Raw genomic sequence first — 18,541 nt, 5'->3', positions numbered from 1 at the left:
CGGGGAAAAAACCCCCAAGGCTATCACAAGAATAATAATGCAAACAAAAAATGACAACTAAGGTCAAATTCTTTTTTGCTGGCAGTCTGCTAGTCCATCAGCTTTATTAATTTCTGTTCAGTTGTTTGTTTTAAAGGACATGAAGCCTGATAAGAAGCCTATTGAGGGGAAAGACATTCATTTGTTGCAATAAGCTTTGGATGAGAGCAGTAATCAGTTTGCTACAGTTTGTTAATTTATCTGCAGACTAATAGGAAACAGATTTAAGGTTGGACTTTCAGGGCACAGAGCATTAGCTTCTGTTCTTGTTCAAATACAGACTAAAACTCTAATTACTTCAGAAAAATCTCACCTTTAAGAAAAAGAACAACACATTTGTCTTAATCTTCCTAATGGAGTAAGAACAAAAATTGACATTTCTGCTCTCTCTCTCTCTCAAAATCAGGCTTACTTATGTCTTCCTTAGTACCTTGCTCCTCCTGCACCTCCTGTGGATGCAAAAGAGTGAGATTTCTCAAATGGAGTCTTTCTTTGAAATGTCTATGTTAAGCTCTGATTCTGATTCAAGTTAATGCATGAAACCGCTCTCCCTTTAGAATTCTGTGCCATAAACTATTTCATGATTTTGTCCAGTTGGATTTCACTGTAACATGAAAACTGTTCTCTTTTTCATCAGAAAGGAATAAACGGCATTTAACACACCATAAATATGAACAAAGCAGCAGAATTCTATTTCACTCAAGACCAAAATATAAACCAAGAGTGAGAAAAAAAAATATGAAAAGAACAACTGTCTGAGCAGTAAGGATTGGTCTTCTAGACGTTCTACTTTCACTTTTCCTGCTTAGTTTTAATTATCAACTTGCTCTCAGTATTTGAAGCTGAAGGCCTCTTTGCAAAATGCCAGTGCTGTCCTCCTTTTTAATTGTCTATAATGAAATCATTAACATTAGATTACAGTTAACAACCACAATCACTGAAGTATCAACCAGGTGAACTCACGGTGTCTAAAACACCTCAGCAGGCCACCTGTGGGACAGACAAGTTGAAAAAACCCAACTGATTTAAGAACACCAGCACTTTTCTCTTTGAGGTCATTTCTGTTTCTCCATGGGAGGACCTAGCAGACCTACAGATGATCTACTGCCTTTCTGGAAGTGATAAAGGTCGTAGTAGCCTACAGATGTGTCTATTCAAGTGGTGGGAACATTAAGTTTCTTCACACTGATATTAACAGTTCTAACAAACACATCCCTGAAGTCACAAAGATCCGTAGATCCTTTTTAGTCAAGTACTGTATTACTGACACTACCCTCTCCTGAAATAACTCAAGAACCCTTTTCTTTTTTTAATCCTAAAAGAGTTTCTCAAAAATCACAAGAATATGTTCACAAAGGTGGAAATGATGAATCACACCATATTCTGGGGAACATTGCTTTTTCAGCTCATCCTACCAGCATTTTGAAAGCATTGCGTATCCAAGACTATCCTCTCACAAGGTAAACCACAAATACTCAGTACCCTCAGCTGACTTCTCATCTTGGATCCACATACTGGTGTCAGTACTGCACAAAAAGTACAGTCAGCTGCGTGGAGAGCAAAGGTGAAAACTAGAATACAAGTACCTAAGGTGACTTTCAAGATCTCCTACTTACAGGAGCTTCATCTGGCATTTTTATTTATGTTGTTTTATATTTTCCTACATGTGCCTGAAATGTCATCGTTCTTAGGGGCATTAGGAAGAAAAAATAACAAACCAATCTTAACTGATGTCATTGCTGATAAGCTTGAGATTGTATTTCGTACAGAAATATTTGTTTGCGAGTGTAGGTAGACAGTAGAATGTCTTTTCAAATAGGTAACCTCTCTTATCTATCAACGCCAAACAATCCCTCTCTCCCAAACGGCCTTTTAGGTGTACTTTTAATACGGATATGTTAAGGGATGATATTTAACCAAGTAAAACATAAACCAAGAAATATCTCAAATTAAACTCACAGCACCTAAACCTTGCCAGAGTAGTATTTGCACCCTCTTTATAGTCCTTTTTTGAGGGTGTGCTATTTTGTTTAAAATAATAGTAACAGAATGGAACAGAGAAAACAAAAAATACTTTAATCCTTTTTCTGAAAACAACTCTTAGGAAACTTCAAAGATACCCATACTGTAAACATAAAAGCCTTAACATTCTTGCATCACAAGCAGCTAATAAAGAGTTTTTCTTTAGACTTTGCCAATGTTACTAACTCTGCTGGAGAGTAACTTCTGAGAAGCATGCAGTGCTGTACTGACGAAGTGAGACAAATTAGTTTCATGAAAATTAAAGGGTTCTTGTACCCTTTTGTGTAACGGGAAAGACATTAGGACTCCATATAAAATTCAGACTTTCCAGAAGAGTTCTGGATTAAATGCTTTTTTGAAAACTTTGTTTCTTTTCCTGTTCAAAAGAACAGTCAACAGAGCTACATTAGTTCTTCAGAAAAACATGCTGGCATACAAAGTTCTTTGCTCCTTAACATAATCTTGGGTGTGACACCTGAGACTGCAGAGACTCACTTTCATTCAATGTGAATAGTTCTACTGACTAAATAAAAATACTTAAGTCCTCATAGAATTAAAACTGAGCAAAGGTCTCAAAGACAGCATGTGACAAACACCTAGACCGAAAATGTACTTTTTTAAATAATACAAGCAACAGAAATAAACATGTATTATCAACATCTCTCACAAAACAAAATAATGCCCTACAATTGCAATATTTTCCAGCAGTCTTTGCAATTTTAAATTAATATCTATTGTTAAAGCTGGTGTAAATAACAAGCTTCAGCACAACATACCAGCTGTAAAAAAGCAGTCACTCTACATATCTACTCTCTTAAGCTTCGCAAAATTATTTCAAAAAGCAAGCAATAAATCATTACAACATGACAATAAAAAATAAAAATTATCACATGATGGTTTCTTTGGGGAAAAAAGAAAAAATACATTGGAAAATGACATTTGACCATTGTTAGCTTCATCTGAAGTCTTACATTTGCAATGATTTCTTGCTCACACCCACACGACTGCAGCTCTATAGCCAGGACAACAACTGCAAGCACAAACGCGTAAACAAGCTTCCCCTATAAACAAGGTTCCCATGGCCACTTCCATTTTTAATTTAGTTGTTTCACTGTGCTCAAAGAAAGTGTGCCTGCACAAAGAACTATAATAGCTGTTCATACGCGTGGTATTATACTGATTTTAGCAATGCATACCAACCTTCAAAGCAATACAAGAATGGAAAGGAAATGGCCAAGTTTACTTGAAGAACCTAGAAGATGAAATGTTCTTTAAAGTAAAACATATCGTGAATTGTTTCCTTCTTGACTTCAGCAGTCCAAGCCTAAATGAGCAAACAAGCTCTTCAGAGATGGCTCCCAGAAAGGTCTAGCTACTGAAACCAACTATGAATCTTCAGTACACCTTAACAGACTTCATACTCCTGGCTGTTGTTGAAGTGTAAATGCAGTTTTTCTCACCCAGAATGCAATTCAATTGTAAACACAAGTTCAGTTACTTCCACAAGTGCCATAAAGCAAAATAGTATTAGGATGGGTACAGTATATTAAGAAAACCCGTTTCCAACGGAACGGTCAAGCTCTTTCTGTGCAGGCAATAAAATTATACTTGGAAACCATATGTACAGATAAAGTTTACATTCTAACAACTGTATTTGTATAACAAGCAACCACTGATAAGGAAAGGTTTGCTGCTCAAAGACCAGAACTGGATTATGACCTTTTTCACACTTAAAATTACTGTTATATTATGAATTTACATAGGAAACAGATAGGTATCATACTTTTGTACTGATTACGTCCTTAGTTTGTTTGGCCATTTGCATTTCATACTGTCCAGCTGACATGCAAAATCAAGGTGTTTGTGCAACTGGCTGCATTAGAGAAGTAACATGATTCTTAGATAAATATGGGAGTTGGTATCTCAGACCTTTAAAACAGGTTGTGTAGAAACACAACTCCTTGCCGCTGCCTCTCTAACTCCCTACAACTTAAACTAATAAGAGCAACAGAAATCTAATTATGTATTGACTCTTCACTGCCCATACCCTGTGGGGGCGGGTCGGAGTTACTTTTTGTTTTGACTGTTGTGTGTGTCCCGTATCTTGTCTCAGGAGCCAAAAAAAGCATCTTGAGCAGTGAAAGCTCTTAACACCTACTGTGCAGCCTGAGTTCAATGGAACTGGAGCATAGGAACTGGTGGGCGATGCAAATATTTGAAGATGTCTGTCAGACAGTGATGGGTTGGAGTCCTAACCAGTTCTCACAGTACGTTGTGTAATTATTCTCATAATATAGGCTCCACTTAAGAAAGATCCAAGTCCCTTTTTAGCTTAATATTTAAGTTAGTGAAATTTAAACACATTTGGTGGATTCCCAGGAAAGGGACAAATTTAAGCATGTGTTTATGTTTTATATGATAATTCACATAAAATATGAGTGCCCACAAAAGGAAGGAGTAACATAACGCTACCATAACAAACATTTTTATATACAGTAAATTTCTAATGGTTTCTTCCTTCTTTGTTTTTTTTGGTTTTTTTATCTCTTGAGAACACTTCAGTTCATCTGTTAGATTTATTTTTCTTAATGCAAGCAGTACAGATCACTTTCTCCTTAATTGCCTCAGCTTAAATAATATAGTTATTTCTTGGAAAGTCAATGCTTCTAAAGGGAAGAGGAAGAGACCTGTTTAGAAGTCATTCTGGCTTTTGCCCAACTGATCAGTTCATGTGCTTTTCGGTGTACCTTTGCAGTATTGACAACAAAAATAAAAAATAAAAAGTGGTGAGTAAAAAAACGTGAAGCAACCATCAAGCACTCACCAACCTGGCTATTAAAGGAGTTAGAATGTTATTCGTTGTAGTTCAATGTTATAAAACAGAACAGTAAGGCAAAGGGTAAACACACAGCAATCAGCTGCAAATCTACTTAAGCAAAACAAAACACAAGCTGGCAGATGTTGCCTTAATGACTAAAGTACTTGCTTTGGCTGAACTATTACCAACAGGCGAAGTGGAATTTTACTGCTGCTTGCCTGCCTGTTGTTTTACTGATCTGGTTCATGGAAAAGGTTTCACATTTTTTACACTGACACACAGTTCTGATATTAATGGCAGGTTAGAGGAAAACCAGTTCAAAACAACATAAGCCACTCTTTAATTTTTCTTTTTAAAATAAAATATCCACAAAATATTTAGGCCATTTAAATTAAGGATATAGGGAGAAGAAACCAAAATCTTTAGCAGAATATTTCCTCTTGGCACTCAAGACATGTATAAACAGTGATAAAACTATTTCTAAAATACTGGAGAAATGGTCAAGACCGTTATTTGGAATATATTTCTACATCACTGCGAGGTCACTGAGTCACCAGAGCACTACTTACTCATAGTCTAGATGAAAATAACACTCACGGACTTATCTGAAATCACTGCATCCGCATCTCAGTGGAGAACTAACCTTCCCTGGAGCCTGTGACAAACAGTTCACGTGTCTCCTTTCTACCGAGTAAATATTCTCTTATGGTTCAAACCATAAAGAAACAATTTGGTTTGCTCTATGCAATAACCTGAAAGCTGAAGTGTAGAGGGAGGGAAAACCAAAACAAAATCAGAACAAATTGGCATTTAAGTCTTCCTAGGGCCCATGGAGTCCATCTTCTCTTTTCACAGAGATGCTCAACAAAAGAAATCTAGGAAGTTCTTTCAAGATCTCACTCAGAAGCTGCTCCTTGAGCAAAAGGCCTGGCTACTGCTTCAAACAAACCTGAAAAATCTACAGGCGTAGAAAGTCTCCCAAGTACAAGTCTTTTGCTGACTCGATGCCTTACTGTGTCCATATTTATCCATGTCTCACAAAAGACAGATAGAAATGCGATACAGCCTTAGAGAAGCTCATCAACTACTGTTTGCAGCATACTGCTTCTTCAGGTTCCCGAATCACAATAAGCCTTACAAAAATTACACACAAAACAGTGAATTAAAAAAATATATTAGAAAGGGAGTAAAGTCATACAATCGAAAACTAGGAAGTTCTAGTTTTACAGTTACCTGTTCAAGCTTAATCCTATCCTTTTGTACTTCTTAATGGGAAATGTCAACTCAGTCGCCTAAACTCAGTCTCTTCTAAAACATAAAAGATTTACTGCAGTAGTTCATCTAACACATGTGCTGTAAACAACTCTGTGGGTTTTCCAGAAGCTTGCAAGGAGTGTGTCTTGAAGAATTTGTACTCTCTGTTAGCCTCATACTTGGCTGACTCCATGCAACAATGGCAATTCTCACAATTAGGCAACATGAGACACACCTGGGTTTGTGCTTGAAGCATTAACAGGTTTACAGATGCACTCTCAGCTACAGTTGCCACCTGAGCATCCACAGCAGCTACAGACATATCCTGGACTTCAGGATTACAAAGCCAGCTCACCAGCCGGGGCTTGTAGTTCTACATACAGATAAATGCAATTTCCTTTGGTTCTTCCGTCTAACCCTTTTGAGCTACTTATTTTACCTACTCATGGAGGATACTTTTGAGCATTAAGCACCCAGCCTTTCTCATCCAGGAACACGTGTTCCTCCCCAGCCTGTTTCTCAGACCACAGAAAGCAAAACTTTTTTTCTTAAAAATACAGTTCTGCTACTAAGGCTAAAATGGCTACTACTATAACAGGAGAAATGCAAGCAGGTACTAACTGAATGTTTATACTAATTTCTCAGTTTAGTTATTGGTTTTCTTATAAAAAAGTCTTTCAAATTATTATGTGGCTTTCTTTTAGTGGACATCGGTAGCATCTCTTCTCTCATTTGAACCTTGAGTCAGTAGCAAGTCTGCTTCAGAAAAAATGCCATTAAAGTGACTCATTCATATGAATATCAAGTCCATAAAAAAATTAAACAAAAAAAAGTGGGAATAAATTTCTGTAGTCATCACTGATTTAAGTGACTGCCATTATGCAAGAAGATCTCCTTAATTTATTGTGTGTTTAACTAAACTGACTTTTCTGTCCTTGTTCATCGACTTTAATTAAAAACATGTAAGATCTAATTCAGTTCTAGTTTCAGTTATAAGCTATAAAACTTAATCCAAGATACTGATTAAAACAACTTTGATTTAATTTTTACATATCTCATCTAATGCACAATGATTTAAAACTCTTTTACTACTATAAAGAAAGTAATTTTTATTCTGCAGTATGTTCTGATCTTATAGATGGCGTATTGGATGATTCACAATTTGGTGGCAAGCTGCAAAAATTGCTTTTAGTAAGGAATTGGTATCTAAACCAAACACTGCAAGACTGTGAAATGTAATCAAGAATGTGATCAAAGATCTAAAAAACTTTCTTGACTAGAGATTTGCTTCAAACGTACAGGATAACATTTCTATTTGGAATCTGCTTCAGCAGGATATGTCTGTCATTTTCAGATTCAGTTTATGACTCAAAACCACTACAGCGATTGCGATGTGGAGATAGTATATCTAGAAATATGAAACACTTTGGTTTAAATATTTAAAATATATAACCTATCAACTGAAGTTAGTTGCCAGCTGGTTACAGCAGAGGAAAATGGGCAGGAGGCAAAGTTTTATTTGAGAGAATTAAGTAGCATTCCAAAGACTTCTTTCCAAAAAAATATGACAGAAGATTTGTCCTTTCTCACTATAATCGCGTCATTTTCAAAAGTTACATCTTCTGTTATCTCCAACCAAAGCCGGACAATGAATGTCAATGAAGTTTTACAACAAATCTAATAGCAGAATTTACATCCTACCTCTTATTAATGGCAGCCCACGTTGCATTAATGTTATCTGTCATCAGTTCTACTTTTCTAGTGTCATCTGCTGAATAATCGCGGAGCAGCTTAAGTGCCATGTCATTTGCCACATCCACATTTATTTGCCATTGTCGTATTTCTTTTGAAAATTGCTGAAGTAAAAAGAGAAAGAAAAAGAATAAACCTCAGATCACCATAAAATGATCACACACGTTGTATGATTATTAAAGAAGGAGATGAACAACTTATACCATCAATATAAAAAAAAAAAGACTTCCTCAGATTTACCGGTAACTAAGGTTAGAGTCTTTCTAAATGTTTAAATTCTTTTAGTCATAAGACCACAGGAGTACTTCTGATCTCTGAGAGGACCAAGCAACCAAATCCTAAATGCTGGACAAAACATGACAGCTCAAATTGATAAACACTGATTAGAATGTTGATTATTCTTTTCTGAGACACAAATAGATGGATGCGTTATTATGCATTATGCAAACTATACTGAGATGAAAAATACAGTGAAATAATATGTTCCGTTTAATTTTCTTTTTTATACTGTGAAATAATATGGAGATTTGGATAATTAATACCTGTGCTTTCACGTGTTTAAAAATTTATTTTAGCCAATTGTTTATGTAATTAGTGCCATCTACTGGAAGAGCACTAAATCTGCAATACAGCAAAATACTCCTGGTAAACCTATCAATATCTTTATAATGCTAATTTATGCTTCTTAGCATTAAGAAAGCTTTTTAAATCTTGGTCAGTCTTTTTTTTTCCCTTTCCTCTCCTCTTTCTCCTCTGCTCCTTTTCTTTTCCTCTCCTCTTCCCTCTCCTGTCAACCTGGGCCAGCTGTCTCACTACAGAAGCAAGCCAGGAAATCCGGAACACTCATTCAGCCAGCAACCAGCTCTCAGGCATCTTTCCTGTTAGTCTTTTTCTCAGGGCAAATTTCCATATAAATGCACTGAAGCTGCATATTTAATCCATAATGTCTAACAACAAAATGAAAAAGCAAAGATAATTGATGGCCTTCTTGTACTTTTGTACTAGGCAAAGAGTACAACTAGCCAATAAAAGCAACAATGCAAGGAGAAAAAAAAAAAGGTTGTATTTATAAATAGAAAGTAAGTTGCATGTAAACATTAGAAGCTATCAACAAAACTCAAACAGTAAGGTGTGACTGTCTTTATTGTTGTGCTTTTATACACCAGTCAGGAAACGTCTGTGAAGAAAAAATATTTTTTTCCCTCTCATTCTCCCACAGCAGTGTTCCTTTCAAAATCTTGTTTTGACTCAGCTAAAGAATTCTCCACACAAAGCTGAACTTAAATATGTAATCCCTGATTAAAGAGTCTAAATACTAAGTAAAAATAAATACATTTTGAATATTTTGTGCACTTATGTTTTCATCTCAGAAAGTCTGTAAGTTGATTTTGGTTAAGTTTGGGTCTGAAATGTATTTGATCTTTGATTAGAGTACAGGTGGAGTTTTGAGGGGTTTTGATTTTCCCTCCAAACTCTTACCTGTTAAAAAGCTGCTTCAACATCTCTACATCCTCTCCATAATTTAAAACTGAAAGCATGTATTTCCTCTCTTTCCTGTGTTATTTCTTCATGAGGGGGCAGATCACCCAGTTACTGTGCAGCAGATAATCTCAGGTACTAAGACAGCAACGTGGTTATCTGTTTTGAAAAGGGATCCTACTTCTACGAATCAAACATTAGGAGGAGGCTACTAAGCCCCGCTGGCAAAAACCATCTCAACATGTTATGGTTAAGCTCACTTCAGCTGAAGGTGCCTAAAAAATTTTTTAAAGTCATTCCCCTGTGTTAAGTATGGAGACGTAGTCAGCAGAGGTGATAATTTTGTGGAAAACCACTCCTATTCCTTTGGAGAAGAGATGGTGGTTGTATTGGAAATAGTCTACCAGTTGAGGTCCTTTGCTGCCAGAATTATAGACATTAAAAATATAAATGTTAACATTTACATTAGTATAATAAAATATACAAACCAAAACCAAATAAATTCTACAGAAATTATCATTTCAGTTTTGTAGATCTTTCATAGCTAGTATCTGTTCTACATTTAGGTCTATCGATCTTTAGTATACTCTATCTTTCTCTTTGTTTAAAATGATATACGCATACAGCTACTTTTTTCCACCCAAAGAATCACAGCAGACTGACTGTTCACTGCATTACATAGAAAAGTTACCAAAACATTTTGTCTGTATTGTAAATTAATGGCCTGTAAACTTTACTTTGAAAATAAGTTCTTTTTGTCCAGTCCCATGTGAAAATAAGCGACCTTATAAAACCTCCCAAACCCGCTTTTATAATAAAAGTACAGAAAGATCCATTACAAGGTTATTTCCAAAAGTGTTCTCACCATTAACTTCAACATTAATCCATTAACTTCCTGACATTACAACGCTAGATCATCACTCAGGAAAGAAAGGATGAATATAGAGAGCCTTGCCGACAGAAACAATTTGTATTTTCTACTTTATTGGAAATTGGTATGTAATTTTTCAACAACTTTGAGGAGTGCATGCCTTGCTTCAACTTTGCTCTGTGTGCAGACACCAAGAACAAAGTGTTGTGGTAAATGTTTTAACTCTCTGTTCTACCAGAGGCCCATTAACTCCTATCTAACATAACTATAACGAATATTTTAGAATTAAATTGTTGGCGTTATTTTTTTTCTTTTTTCCCTGTTATATTTTTAGGTCTCATTTATCTTTTAGCTACGTAAGAACACCTTCAATTTTTTTTTTAAAGGAAAATGTTTCATTACCTTAATTTTATTTTGACATTTTTTAAAGTATTCTCTTTGTTTTGTCTCTGTCATCACTGGAATTTGCCGAGTTTATTAAAAGCATTAAACTATTAAGGTTATGCATTTATCATGTTACTTAGGTAAAAATTTATTTTTAATTAAAAGACACTAGTTGATGTTAGTAGGAAGAAAGTTTGTGTAATTAAGGATCCTTGATTAAAAATCAAGTGAGAAAATGACAGCTGGGCTTTCTTCTATCCCAGGATTGCCCAGTGGAACAAAATAAATGACTCAAAGAAGTTCAAATACAGCAATATGAACATACAGCATCATCCATTTCTAAGCATGTAAATTCCCACACTGAGCAGGTGTATATATCACAAATCTGGAAAACCAGGCTGTCTTTCTGTCCTTATTCTGTATATCTATAGCATGGTTTATTTACATACTTAGAGAATTGTGGGTTTTTTAATCAAGGCATTCTGTTTCAGTGTCTGCATCATAGTAAATAACATTAACTTAACTGTTAACTGTTTTACTAAAATCCAAGCAGTACGCTGTCAGCCCTGGACTAATAAAAATCCACAAAATGCTGAGAGTGTACTTCATCCTACATTAGTACACAGGGAGTAGCAAAAGAGTACCTAGTAAGTTACCTCCCTGCAAGATGACGACAAAGGCAAGCAAGATGATAGCCTCAGTCTTATCCAAAAAGCTAGGGCATAAAGTTCACCCTCCAGGCTATGCCAGTGGAAGGTTGCCTGGCCTCTTGAGTCCCAGCAGAGCAGGGGATGTAACCAGGCTGCAATTTAATTTCCTGTTTAGATGAACAAGAAATAGGTGGTCAGTGAAGGAAAGGAAGGAAACCTTGTCTCCATCCTTCCTCCTCTTCACTTTGGCCATCCCAGCTAAAAACGTACAGAGGGAGAAGAGATGCATCACTAGCTTTTACCAAAACAAGGAGCTGAGGAGCGAACGGGCAATCCTAGCAGGTTTGGGGTTTTTTTAACGTAAGCTCAGTTTCGTATTAAGAAGAGACTAGTTCAGAGCTTACGTTCAGATGACTTGGGGACGGAAAGGAGCTGACTGTGTACTATTTATACACCTATAACCTTCAGCCTGCTGAGTTAACCATCTGCAGACATCACTTAATAAACAAGAACAAACAGGGTTTTAATGGGTAAAGAGTCTCATTGGCCAGAATGCCATATTCTGGTTCTCCGTACCTAACCCCAGTACTTAGAATTTAGTTCTTAAATATCAAACTGAAAAAACTAGAATGAAAAGAATGCTTTAATAGTCAGCAAATTAGCTCTGCATTAATTTCTGATTCAAAGGAATGATATTTTTAATTATCAGCTACATGGTACCTCATTACTTTTCTTGTAAAAGTCAGAAACCAATGTGTCAAATTCTATTAAAAACATCATTGACCAAATAGAAGCCAGTTACAGATTTCTGTTTTATGCTGGCATTGTAAAAAAATAAATAATCAAAAGACTGGTATTGCTGAGCTTACTATTTACCTGTATGTAAGGATGCACTAACAGAAAAGCATTACCACAAGCACTTATTAAAAGTTCACTTAGAGCAGAGGGGAACTTTTGCACTGACTCAGCTGTCTGTAGGCAGACCTATAATGTTAAACAAATGTATCAGAAGAACACTTGGTGACTACTTTCTCACACCAAGCTGTGTTGAGATACAAAGCTGACAAAATGAATATGTCTGAAGAATTTATTTAAGACTCACACCGACCTCTCTCTTTCCCTCAACACAAATGAATAGAAATGACAGCTTTATTTTCATCAGCGTAACAGCAAGCCAAAAGACAGCATACTTACTCTAAATATTCAGGGGACAACAACAAAATATATGTATTTGGCACAGAAGCCTGGAAAGCATTTATTTTGAGGACTTGATGTATTTCTAGGTCCTTCAGTTTAGATAATACCATACAGAAGAAATATAATGCTGCTAAACTCAAAAAAGATTTCCATTTTCCTTAGAATTCATGACCCCTTATCTCAAGCATGAACACAACAGCTGATGCTGTCACATCTGAGAGGCTTTCATAAGGGATTTGACACAATAGGAATTACTGGCAGACAAAGATAATTCCTCTAGGAAGGCTGGCACAAAAGAAAGAGGGGAAAAAAAGAAGGAAAAAAGAGAAGAACCACCCCCCCAGCCCCCAAGACAGAGGTGAATTTTTTCCAGACTTGAAGGAGAAAAGCTAGGCAAAACCAAACAAATTAAAGTAAATAACCCTGGAACAGTAGAGCTTGTTGATGTTCATAACATCATGAGGGCACAGCAAATTAAGATGGACTAGCTGTGACACTGAAAATATAATTGTAGACTAATGTCTGTAACTTGACACAACATGTCACATTGAATCCAGACTGGGATGGAAATGACTGAAGATACCAATAGCCCAAGTGCTTCATCTCTTTTAAAGAAGGAGTGAAAAGAATCTGCAGGTATCCTTTCAAAAACTCTGTTTATACATAGAGGTACATTCTATGAATAACTATACTAGCATACTTTCTCTGTGACGTGAGGGATGGAGGAGAAGAAGGGCATATTCTTATTTCTCTCCTTGGAGAATGTTGATCCAAAAACCCCATGATTTTTTCAAAAAGCATCCACTCTTAGATGAACCTTATCTAAACCTCATATATTCTTGTAAAAAAGTGGACATAAACCCCATTTCTAAAACTATATTTTCAATTATTTTCCTAGTTAAAGTAATTTGTGTTTGAGACATAAGACACTCCAAGACAATGACGTAAGACTGTGTTTGCACAGAACTGGTTTTTTGTTAATTGAGTCTTTGCAGAGCAGGGACATTGACTTTGTTGAAGCTTTTTTTTTTTTTTTAAACCAAACACTGGCCAGAAGCCAGAACTCTATCTCTACAGAAAGACAGTGACAAATGGGAGTCCTCTGCATTGAATGACAGTAGTATACATAATCTATAATTCTTTCCAATGCATTAGTGAGTGATTGCCCTTGTTTACCATAATCGACCCTTCCCGAACAATGAGCCTTACAGTATAATCTTAAATGAGAAAACTTAACCACACCTCAGCCCTAAAACAATGGGCTGAGGAATGTTTTTATACATCTTACAGGCAAGCAAAAAAACCCCAAACAAACCCAAAACAAAAACAAAACCAAAAACCAAACCAAACCAAAACCAAACCAAAACCAAAAACCCCAACAGATTTTGTATCTACTTCTAAATACCAGAAAGGCAATAACTAACTGACGATGGGGATAGCTGAAGGCCAATCATACAGTTATACACCTACTTTCTCTAGTGGCAAAACTGGCTGATGAGGACCTCACCCCACTATTCTTCACAGCACTTCATAACCATTCCGCTGTGCAAACAAGACTGTTCTCAAAGTCCACAAACTTTAACCAAACAGCTGAGTGGTAGGAGTTAAAAAAAACATAAAAATCTGGTGGGCAGGAGAGGAGAACATATCAGAAAATATTCGTGTAACTATTCTCCCAGATAACTAAAACGTAACATTCCATTAACATGGAGGCAGGACTCACTTTAAGAGGCTGATCAATTGGTTGGTTTCGATCTTGTTTTTCCCCAACCAGAAAATGAGATATTAATCTGAAACAGCTGTTCTCAAAATTTATTCATGAAGAATGTCACCAAAGTATGACTATTTCCGTAACAAGAAACTTAAAAAACTGATGCAACAGTTAGGGCGTATTTGCATTGCCACTTGAGGTATAGCTCAGCTACATAAGTTAACTGAGGTGCACATTTTAGCACCTAGAATGTGGCAACACGCGTGCTAAAATCACAACAGCAGCCATTTCAGTATTTTCGCAGTTAGTAACCCTGCCAAGGTTGAACCCAGTGAGATTATCTTGTAGCAAATCTAAAACGCTTGGTTTTCAAAATATTGCCATATAGTTTGTTATGGGTTTTTTTGTTCCCTTTTCTTTTCTTAACTACTTCCAGACAACCTATACAGCTTCATTATCAGTGTAGACAGACATACCAATACTGAGGATTTCCCACTCTGCAGTACCAGTGCAGCTGAGGCTGTTGTACAGAAGAGATGAGAAATACTTGTGCTGAAAATATAGGTATTCCTCCTGGAAGATCAGCCAGCTATTTGCTATGACTGATAAGACCAACTTTGTTCAGGAATTATGTGACATATATTTTAGACTTCGTAAGTTAATTTCTTTCTAATTTTTTTTTGTGGGAAGTAAGGGATAAAGAGGTTATTCTCAATGTGCGCTGTCCAATGAGGACATTTTCTTTAACAATCTAATTAACTCAAGCGGAAATATTTTAATTGTCTGTAGTGACCTTAAGCTCAGTGTTCTGCTTTTTCAGAGCTTCCACGGTGTAGGAAATTTCTTTCCACGACTCAAGCTTAGCTTTTGCTCGTTCAAGAACCTGATCAGCTTCTTGTTTAGCTTCTAGCCACTGTGTTGAATCCTTTAACATCTCATGAAGCTGCTGTCTCCGGTTTTGGAGGTGTCCATGCACTTCATCCCACTGGCTCTGTATCTTTTCAACTGGTGAAACACAAAGGAAAAACAAAGGCCGAGTCACTTAAAAGCTTTTTCTTTTTTTTCTTTTTTTTCTTTCTTTCTTTTTTTTTTTCTTTTGTCCTTTTTTAGTATTATTATTATTTTCTTTTTAAGGGAGTAAGAAATAATATTTAAATATTTCTAAAACTGACCATATTGGAGAGCTCTTGTACTTTTAAGCTGAATTGCAACTAAGTTAGTTTCACAAAGAAGAACAGATAAATTGTTCTGGGTCACGCAGTATGACACTATGGTACACAGCATGTGTTTCGATGCATATGCAGCCAGAAATGCCAGGTTCATGCCTCAAAATGCATTATGAAACAGGATCACATTTGAGAAAAAGCATCAGCAATAATCTTTCATTCTTACCAAACCAACACAGGGTTTCATATTTTCTGAAGAATAAGTCTTTTAGGGACTTGAGTAATATTAGTTAAAGATTTACCGCAAGATATAATTAATGGCTATACTTTCTTATTTCATTAAGGCAAATGATAGCAGACTGCAAAGGCTAAAAAACTTTCTCATATGCTCATGTTAATTATAACATAATTATTAGCTTTATCCACTATTTGAAAGAAATGTAATTTATGGGAACTTAATAATCACTAAAATCACTGATAAGCATTGGCTAGAATCCAGCATCAGACTTGTCCATAGTAGCAGAAAAACATCAGGAGACCTAGTCGTCTAAGCAGTTGAAGTTTGACCAAAAAAAAAATACCCAAACAAACCAAAAAAACAGAACTCCACAAACAATAAAATCTGTGCACTGCATGAAGAAATAGGCATTTTAAATTTATTTTTTTTTAATTCTCTGAGGTTAGTCAGCACAAACTACATTCTCAATATCTTCTTGAAGACTGCTTCACTACATTGAGGCCTTCTAGGGAGGGGAACAGAGATTCCTAGAGTACTCAGAAAGGAACTGAAATTATCACCGAACAGTAGTTCCAACATTGCATCTCTCACTGCAGGGATGATTCCAGAATGGTTCAGGCTAAAGATTAAAGGGACGAGAAATACTTCAGCATGGAAAGGAGACTTCTACCTATCAGTGCTCTTCCTTCTTCCAGAAGAAGGCATAAAGATCTTTCCACGGACTCAGCTGTGGTTTAGAGAAAGAGAAGAAAACCTTTCAGCATCCCCTGATCAAGCCTAGGGAGAAAAACTGTGAGCGAGCACACATAGCAGCATGTTCGAGTCAAAGGAAATGGAAAAGGAACTGAAGAAACAGAACTGGAAAACACAAAGCACAAGCAGAGCAAAGCGAGGATCGCCTAAGGTCCACATACTTCAATTTAATCTGAAGCAAATCTAACCTCTCATTTTAGAAAGCTGTATACGAAGGTCACAAAACAGCAACTTATTTCTGTGCCCTATCTGGATGAGGATTTCTGATGTAAGCTTTAGGGTATACTTGAAACAACAAAGAGATTGTGGTCTACAGGAAGGGTGAACAACAGAAGTGTTGTTGAACTGCTCAATTAAAACCTCTGTGCTATGGCTACAACATGTGGCTCAAGGGTTGTGCTGGAGGTCTAGGGGGACAAAGACTGCCCAAACACTTTCCCCAGTCTTATCTTTCGATTCCTGGCAACCAGGAGATTTTTGGTACATAGCTGACAAAAGTATAATAGCGCGTGTGTGTGTGTGATTTAAAACTAGGTCTACAACTATATTAATTCTTCATAATCGCTGCTTTTAATAAGAAATGCTGTTATTCCTTATCAACAAAAATAAAAATATTTATCAACAGATCTGTTCCATAATGTCTCATGAGGTTTGTATCCAAGTAAGACATATTAGCAGTCATTCTCTAGGGACTGTGCTTTTCTTGGCAAGACCGAGTTTTTCATCACATACCGCAGTCCTGGGATTCTGTGATGACCAGTTCTTCCACCCAAGAGGGGAACAAGGCTGCATAATTAAAGCAGTATTCAGGACATCTCAGGAACCCACTTACACAAATGACTATGAATACACAAGTTCCAAAGCTATGAAACACCTTTCCTTGTGAAAATACTTGGGTTATCTCCCTCAAAAAGGGAAAAGAAAAGCTCCTGATAGGGACACTTAAAAAACCCCATGCATAATAGTTTTGCTTTGTTACAGATTGGAATTGGAGAGTTCAGGAAGTTACTAAGTAATCTAAACCAGAAAAAAACTAAAATGTTGTTTTCTTGAACCAGTGAGAAAACCCACTTTAGAAAGTACTTCCGGTGGGGATAAACACACCATGACACCTACATAATTAATCTGGCCTTTCTGAGCTAGAATATACGAAACAGTGCAGTACTATATAAGCCAAAATATGTAGAGATAATTTATTAGAGAGGCCTTTATAATTATGACATTATTTAGTTTAAGGTAACATAAAAATCCTTTCATTACTGTAAGTTTACGTCTTCTAAATGATGCTGCATTTGGAATGCAGACTATTGATTGGGTTTTGAATAACAAAAAACCCCACGCTTCTAAAGCTTAAAATAGGGGAATTCACTGCCAAAATGTACTGAAAACCACAGTGTAAATCAATGTCTCTTAAGGATGTATTTTGTTCCTGTGGATACTCTAGTGGGATGTTTCCCACAGAAGGAAAGGTGAACACCACTTATAGATTTATGCCAAACAAAAAAGTTCAGAAAATCCAATTTGAGTGGATATTGTGTTAGAACTGATCCCAGCAACCCACGAACTCCACCTGCTGCTAACGAGTTACTGACTGCAGATGAGAAGTGTCAGAGAATTGCTATTAAATAATGTTTTTGGACAGTAGAAGACAGTTTTTCAAGTATTCTGAACATCATGGGGGTTTTGTGAAAGGGCACTGGAACATATAAAAGGTCTTCTCTGACTGGGTACTAACAGGAATAGGTTTATGAAAATATTTAAGAGTGTTTTATAAGACAGCAATAAGGAATCTCAGTATGAAGTTCCTTCTGGCTAACACTCTGCCTATAGCCTTGGAAGGGTTCTTTCTGCAGTCAGGATTTTATAAAAATCCTTAACGTTACACTGAACATACGGGATTCAGCACAGGGAAAATTAATTTCTTCCAAAGTCCAATCACCTTTACCTGGAACCAGGAAGACAGCCCTAGAAATAAGAAACAGAGTTCCAAACCAGAAAAACAGAAGAATCAATGGCATGTGAAACAATTGTTCCAGAAAAGGATTTGCCCAAGTTTTGGAGAACAAAAGAAAACAATTGATCACTACTTCCTACCTTGAACTTAAGACCTTTAATAAGTAATATTCAATAAATAAAAAATATATATATAAACCAAAACCAAACAAAAAGCTATTGCAAAGATTACAAAATATCCTGAAACTTAAGTA

General features: G+C 36.3%; 1 protein-coding gene across 18 annotated transcripts in view; it reads right to left on the bottom strand.

Annotated features, from left to right (window-relative positions):
• Nucleotides 1–18,541, bottom strand: part of DMD (dystrophin) — a 1,191,992-nt gene that overhangs the window by 271,713 nt on the left and 901,738 nt on the right. For 17 of the 18 annotated variants that reach the window (XM_049835325.1, XM_049835324.1, XM_049835302.1 and 14 more), the window contains 2 exons: nt 14,971–15,182; nt 7,835–7,989 (listed from right to left, as the gene is read on the bottom strand). The exons of the other annotated variant lie outside the window; for it this stretch is intronic. In XM_049835325.1, coding sequence (XP_049691282.1) covers nt 7,835–7,989; nt 14,971–15,182 — 367 coding nt within the window. The remainder of the gene's footprint in view (nt 1–7,834; nt 7,990–14,970; nt 15,183–18,541) is intronic. 18 annotated transcript variants of the gene reach the window in all.

This window comes from Accipiter gentilis, chromosome 32 (assembly GCF_929443795.1).
Source record: "Accipiter gentilis chromosome 32, bAccGen1.1, whole genome shotgun sequence".
NCBI classification, from domain to species: Eukaryota; Metazoa; Chordata; class Aves; order Accipitriformes; family Accipitridae; genus Astur; species Astur gentilis.
This window is presented reverse-complemented; position numbering and strand designations above follow the sequence as displayed.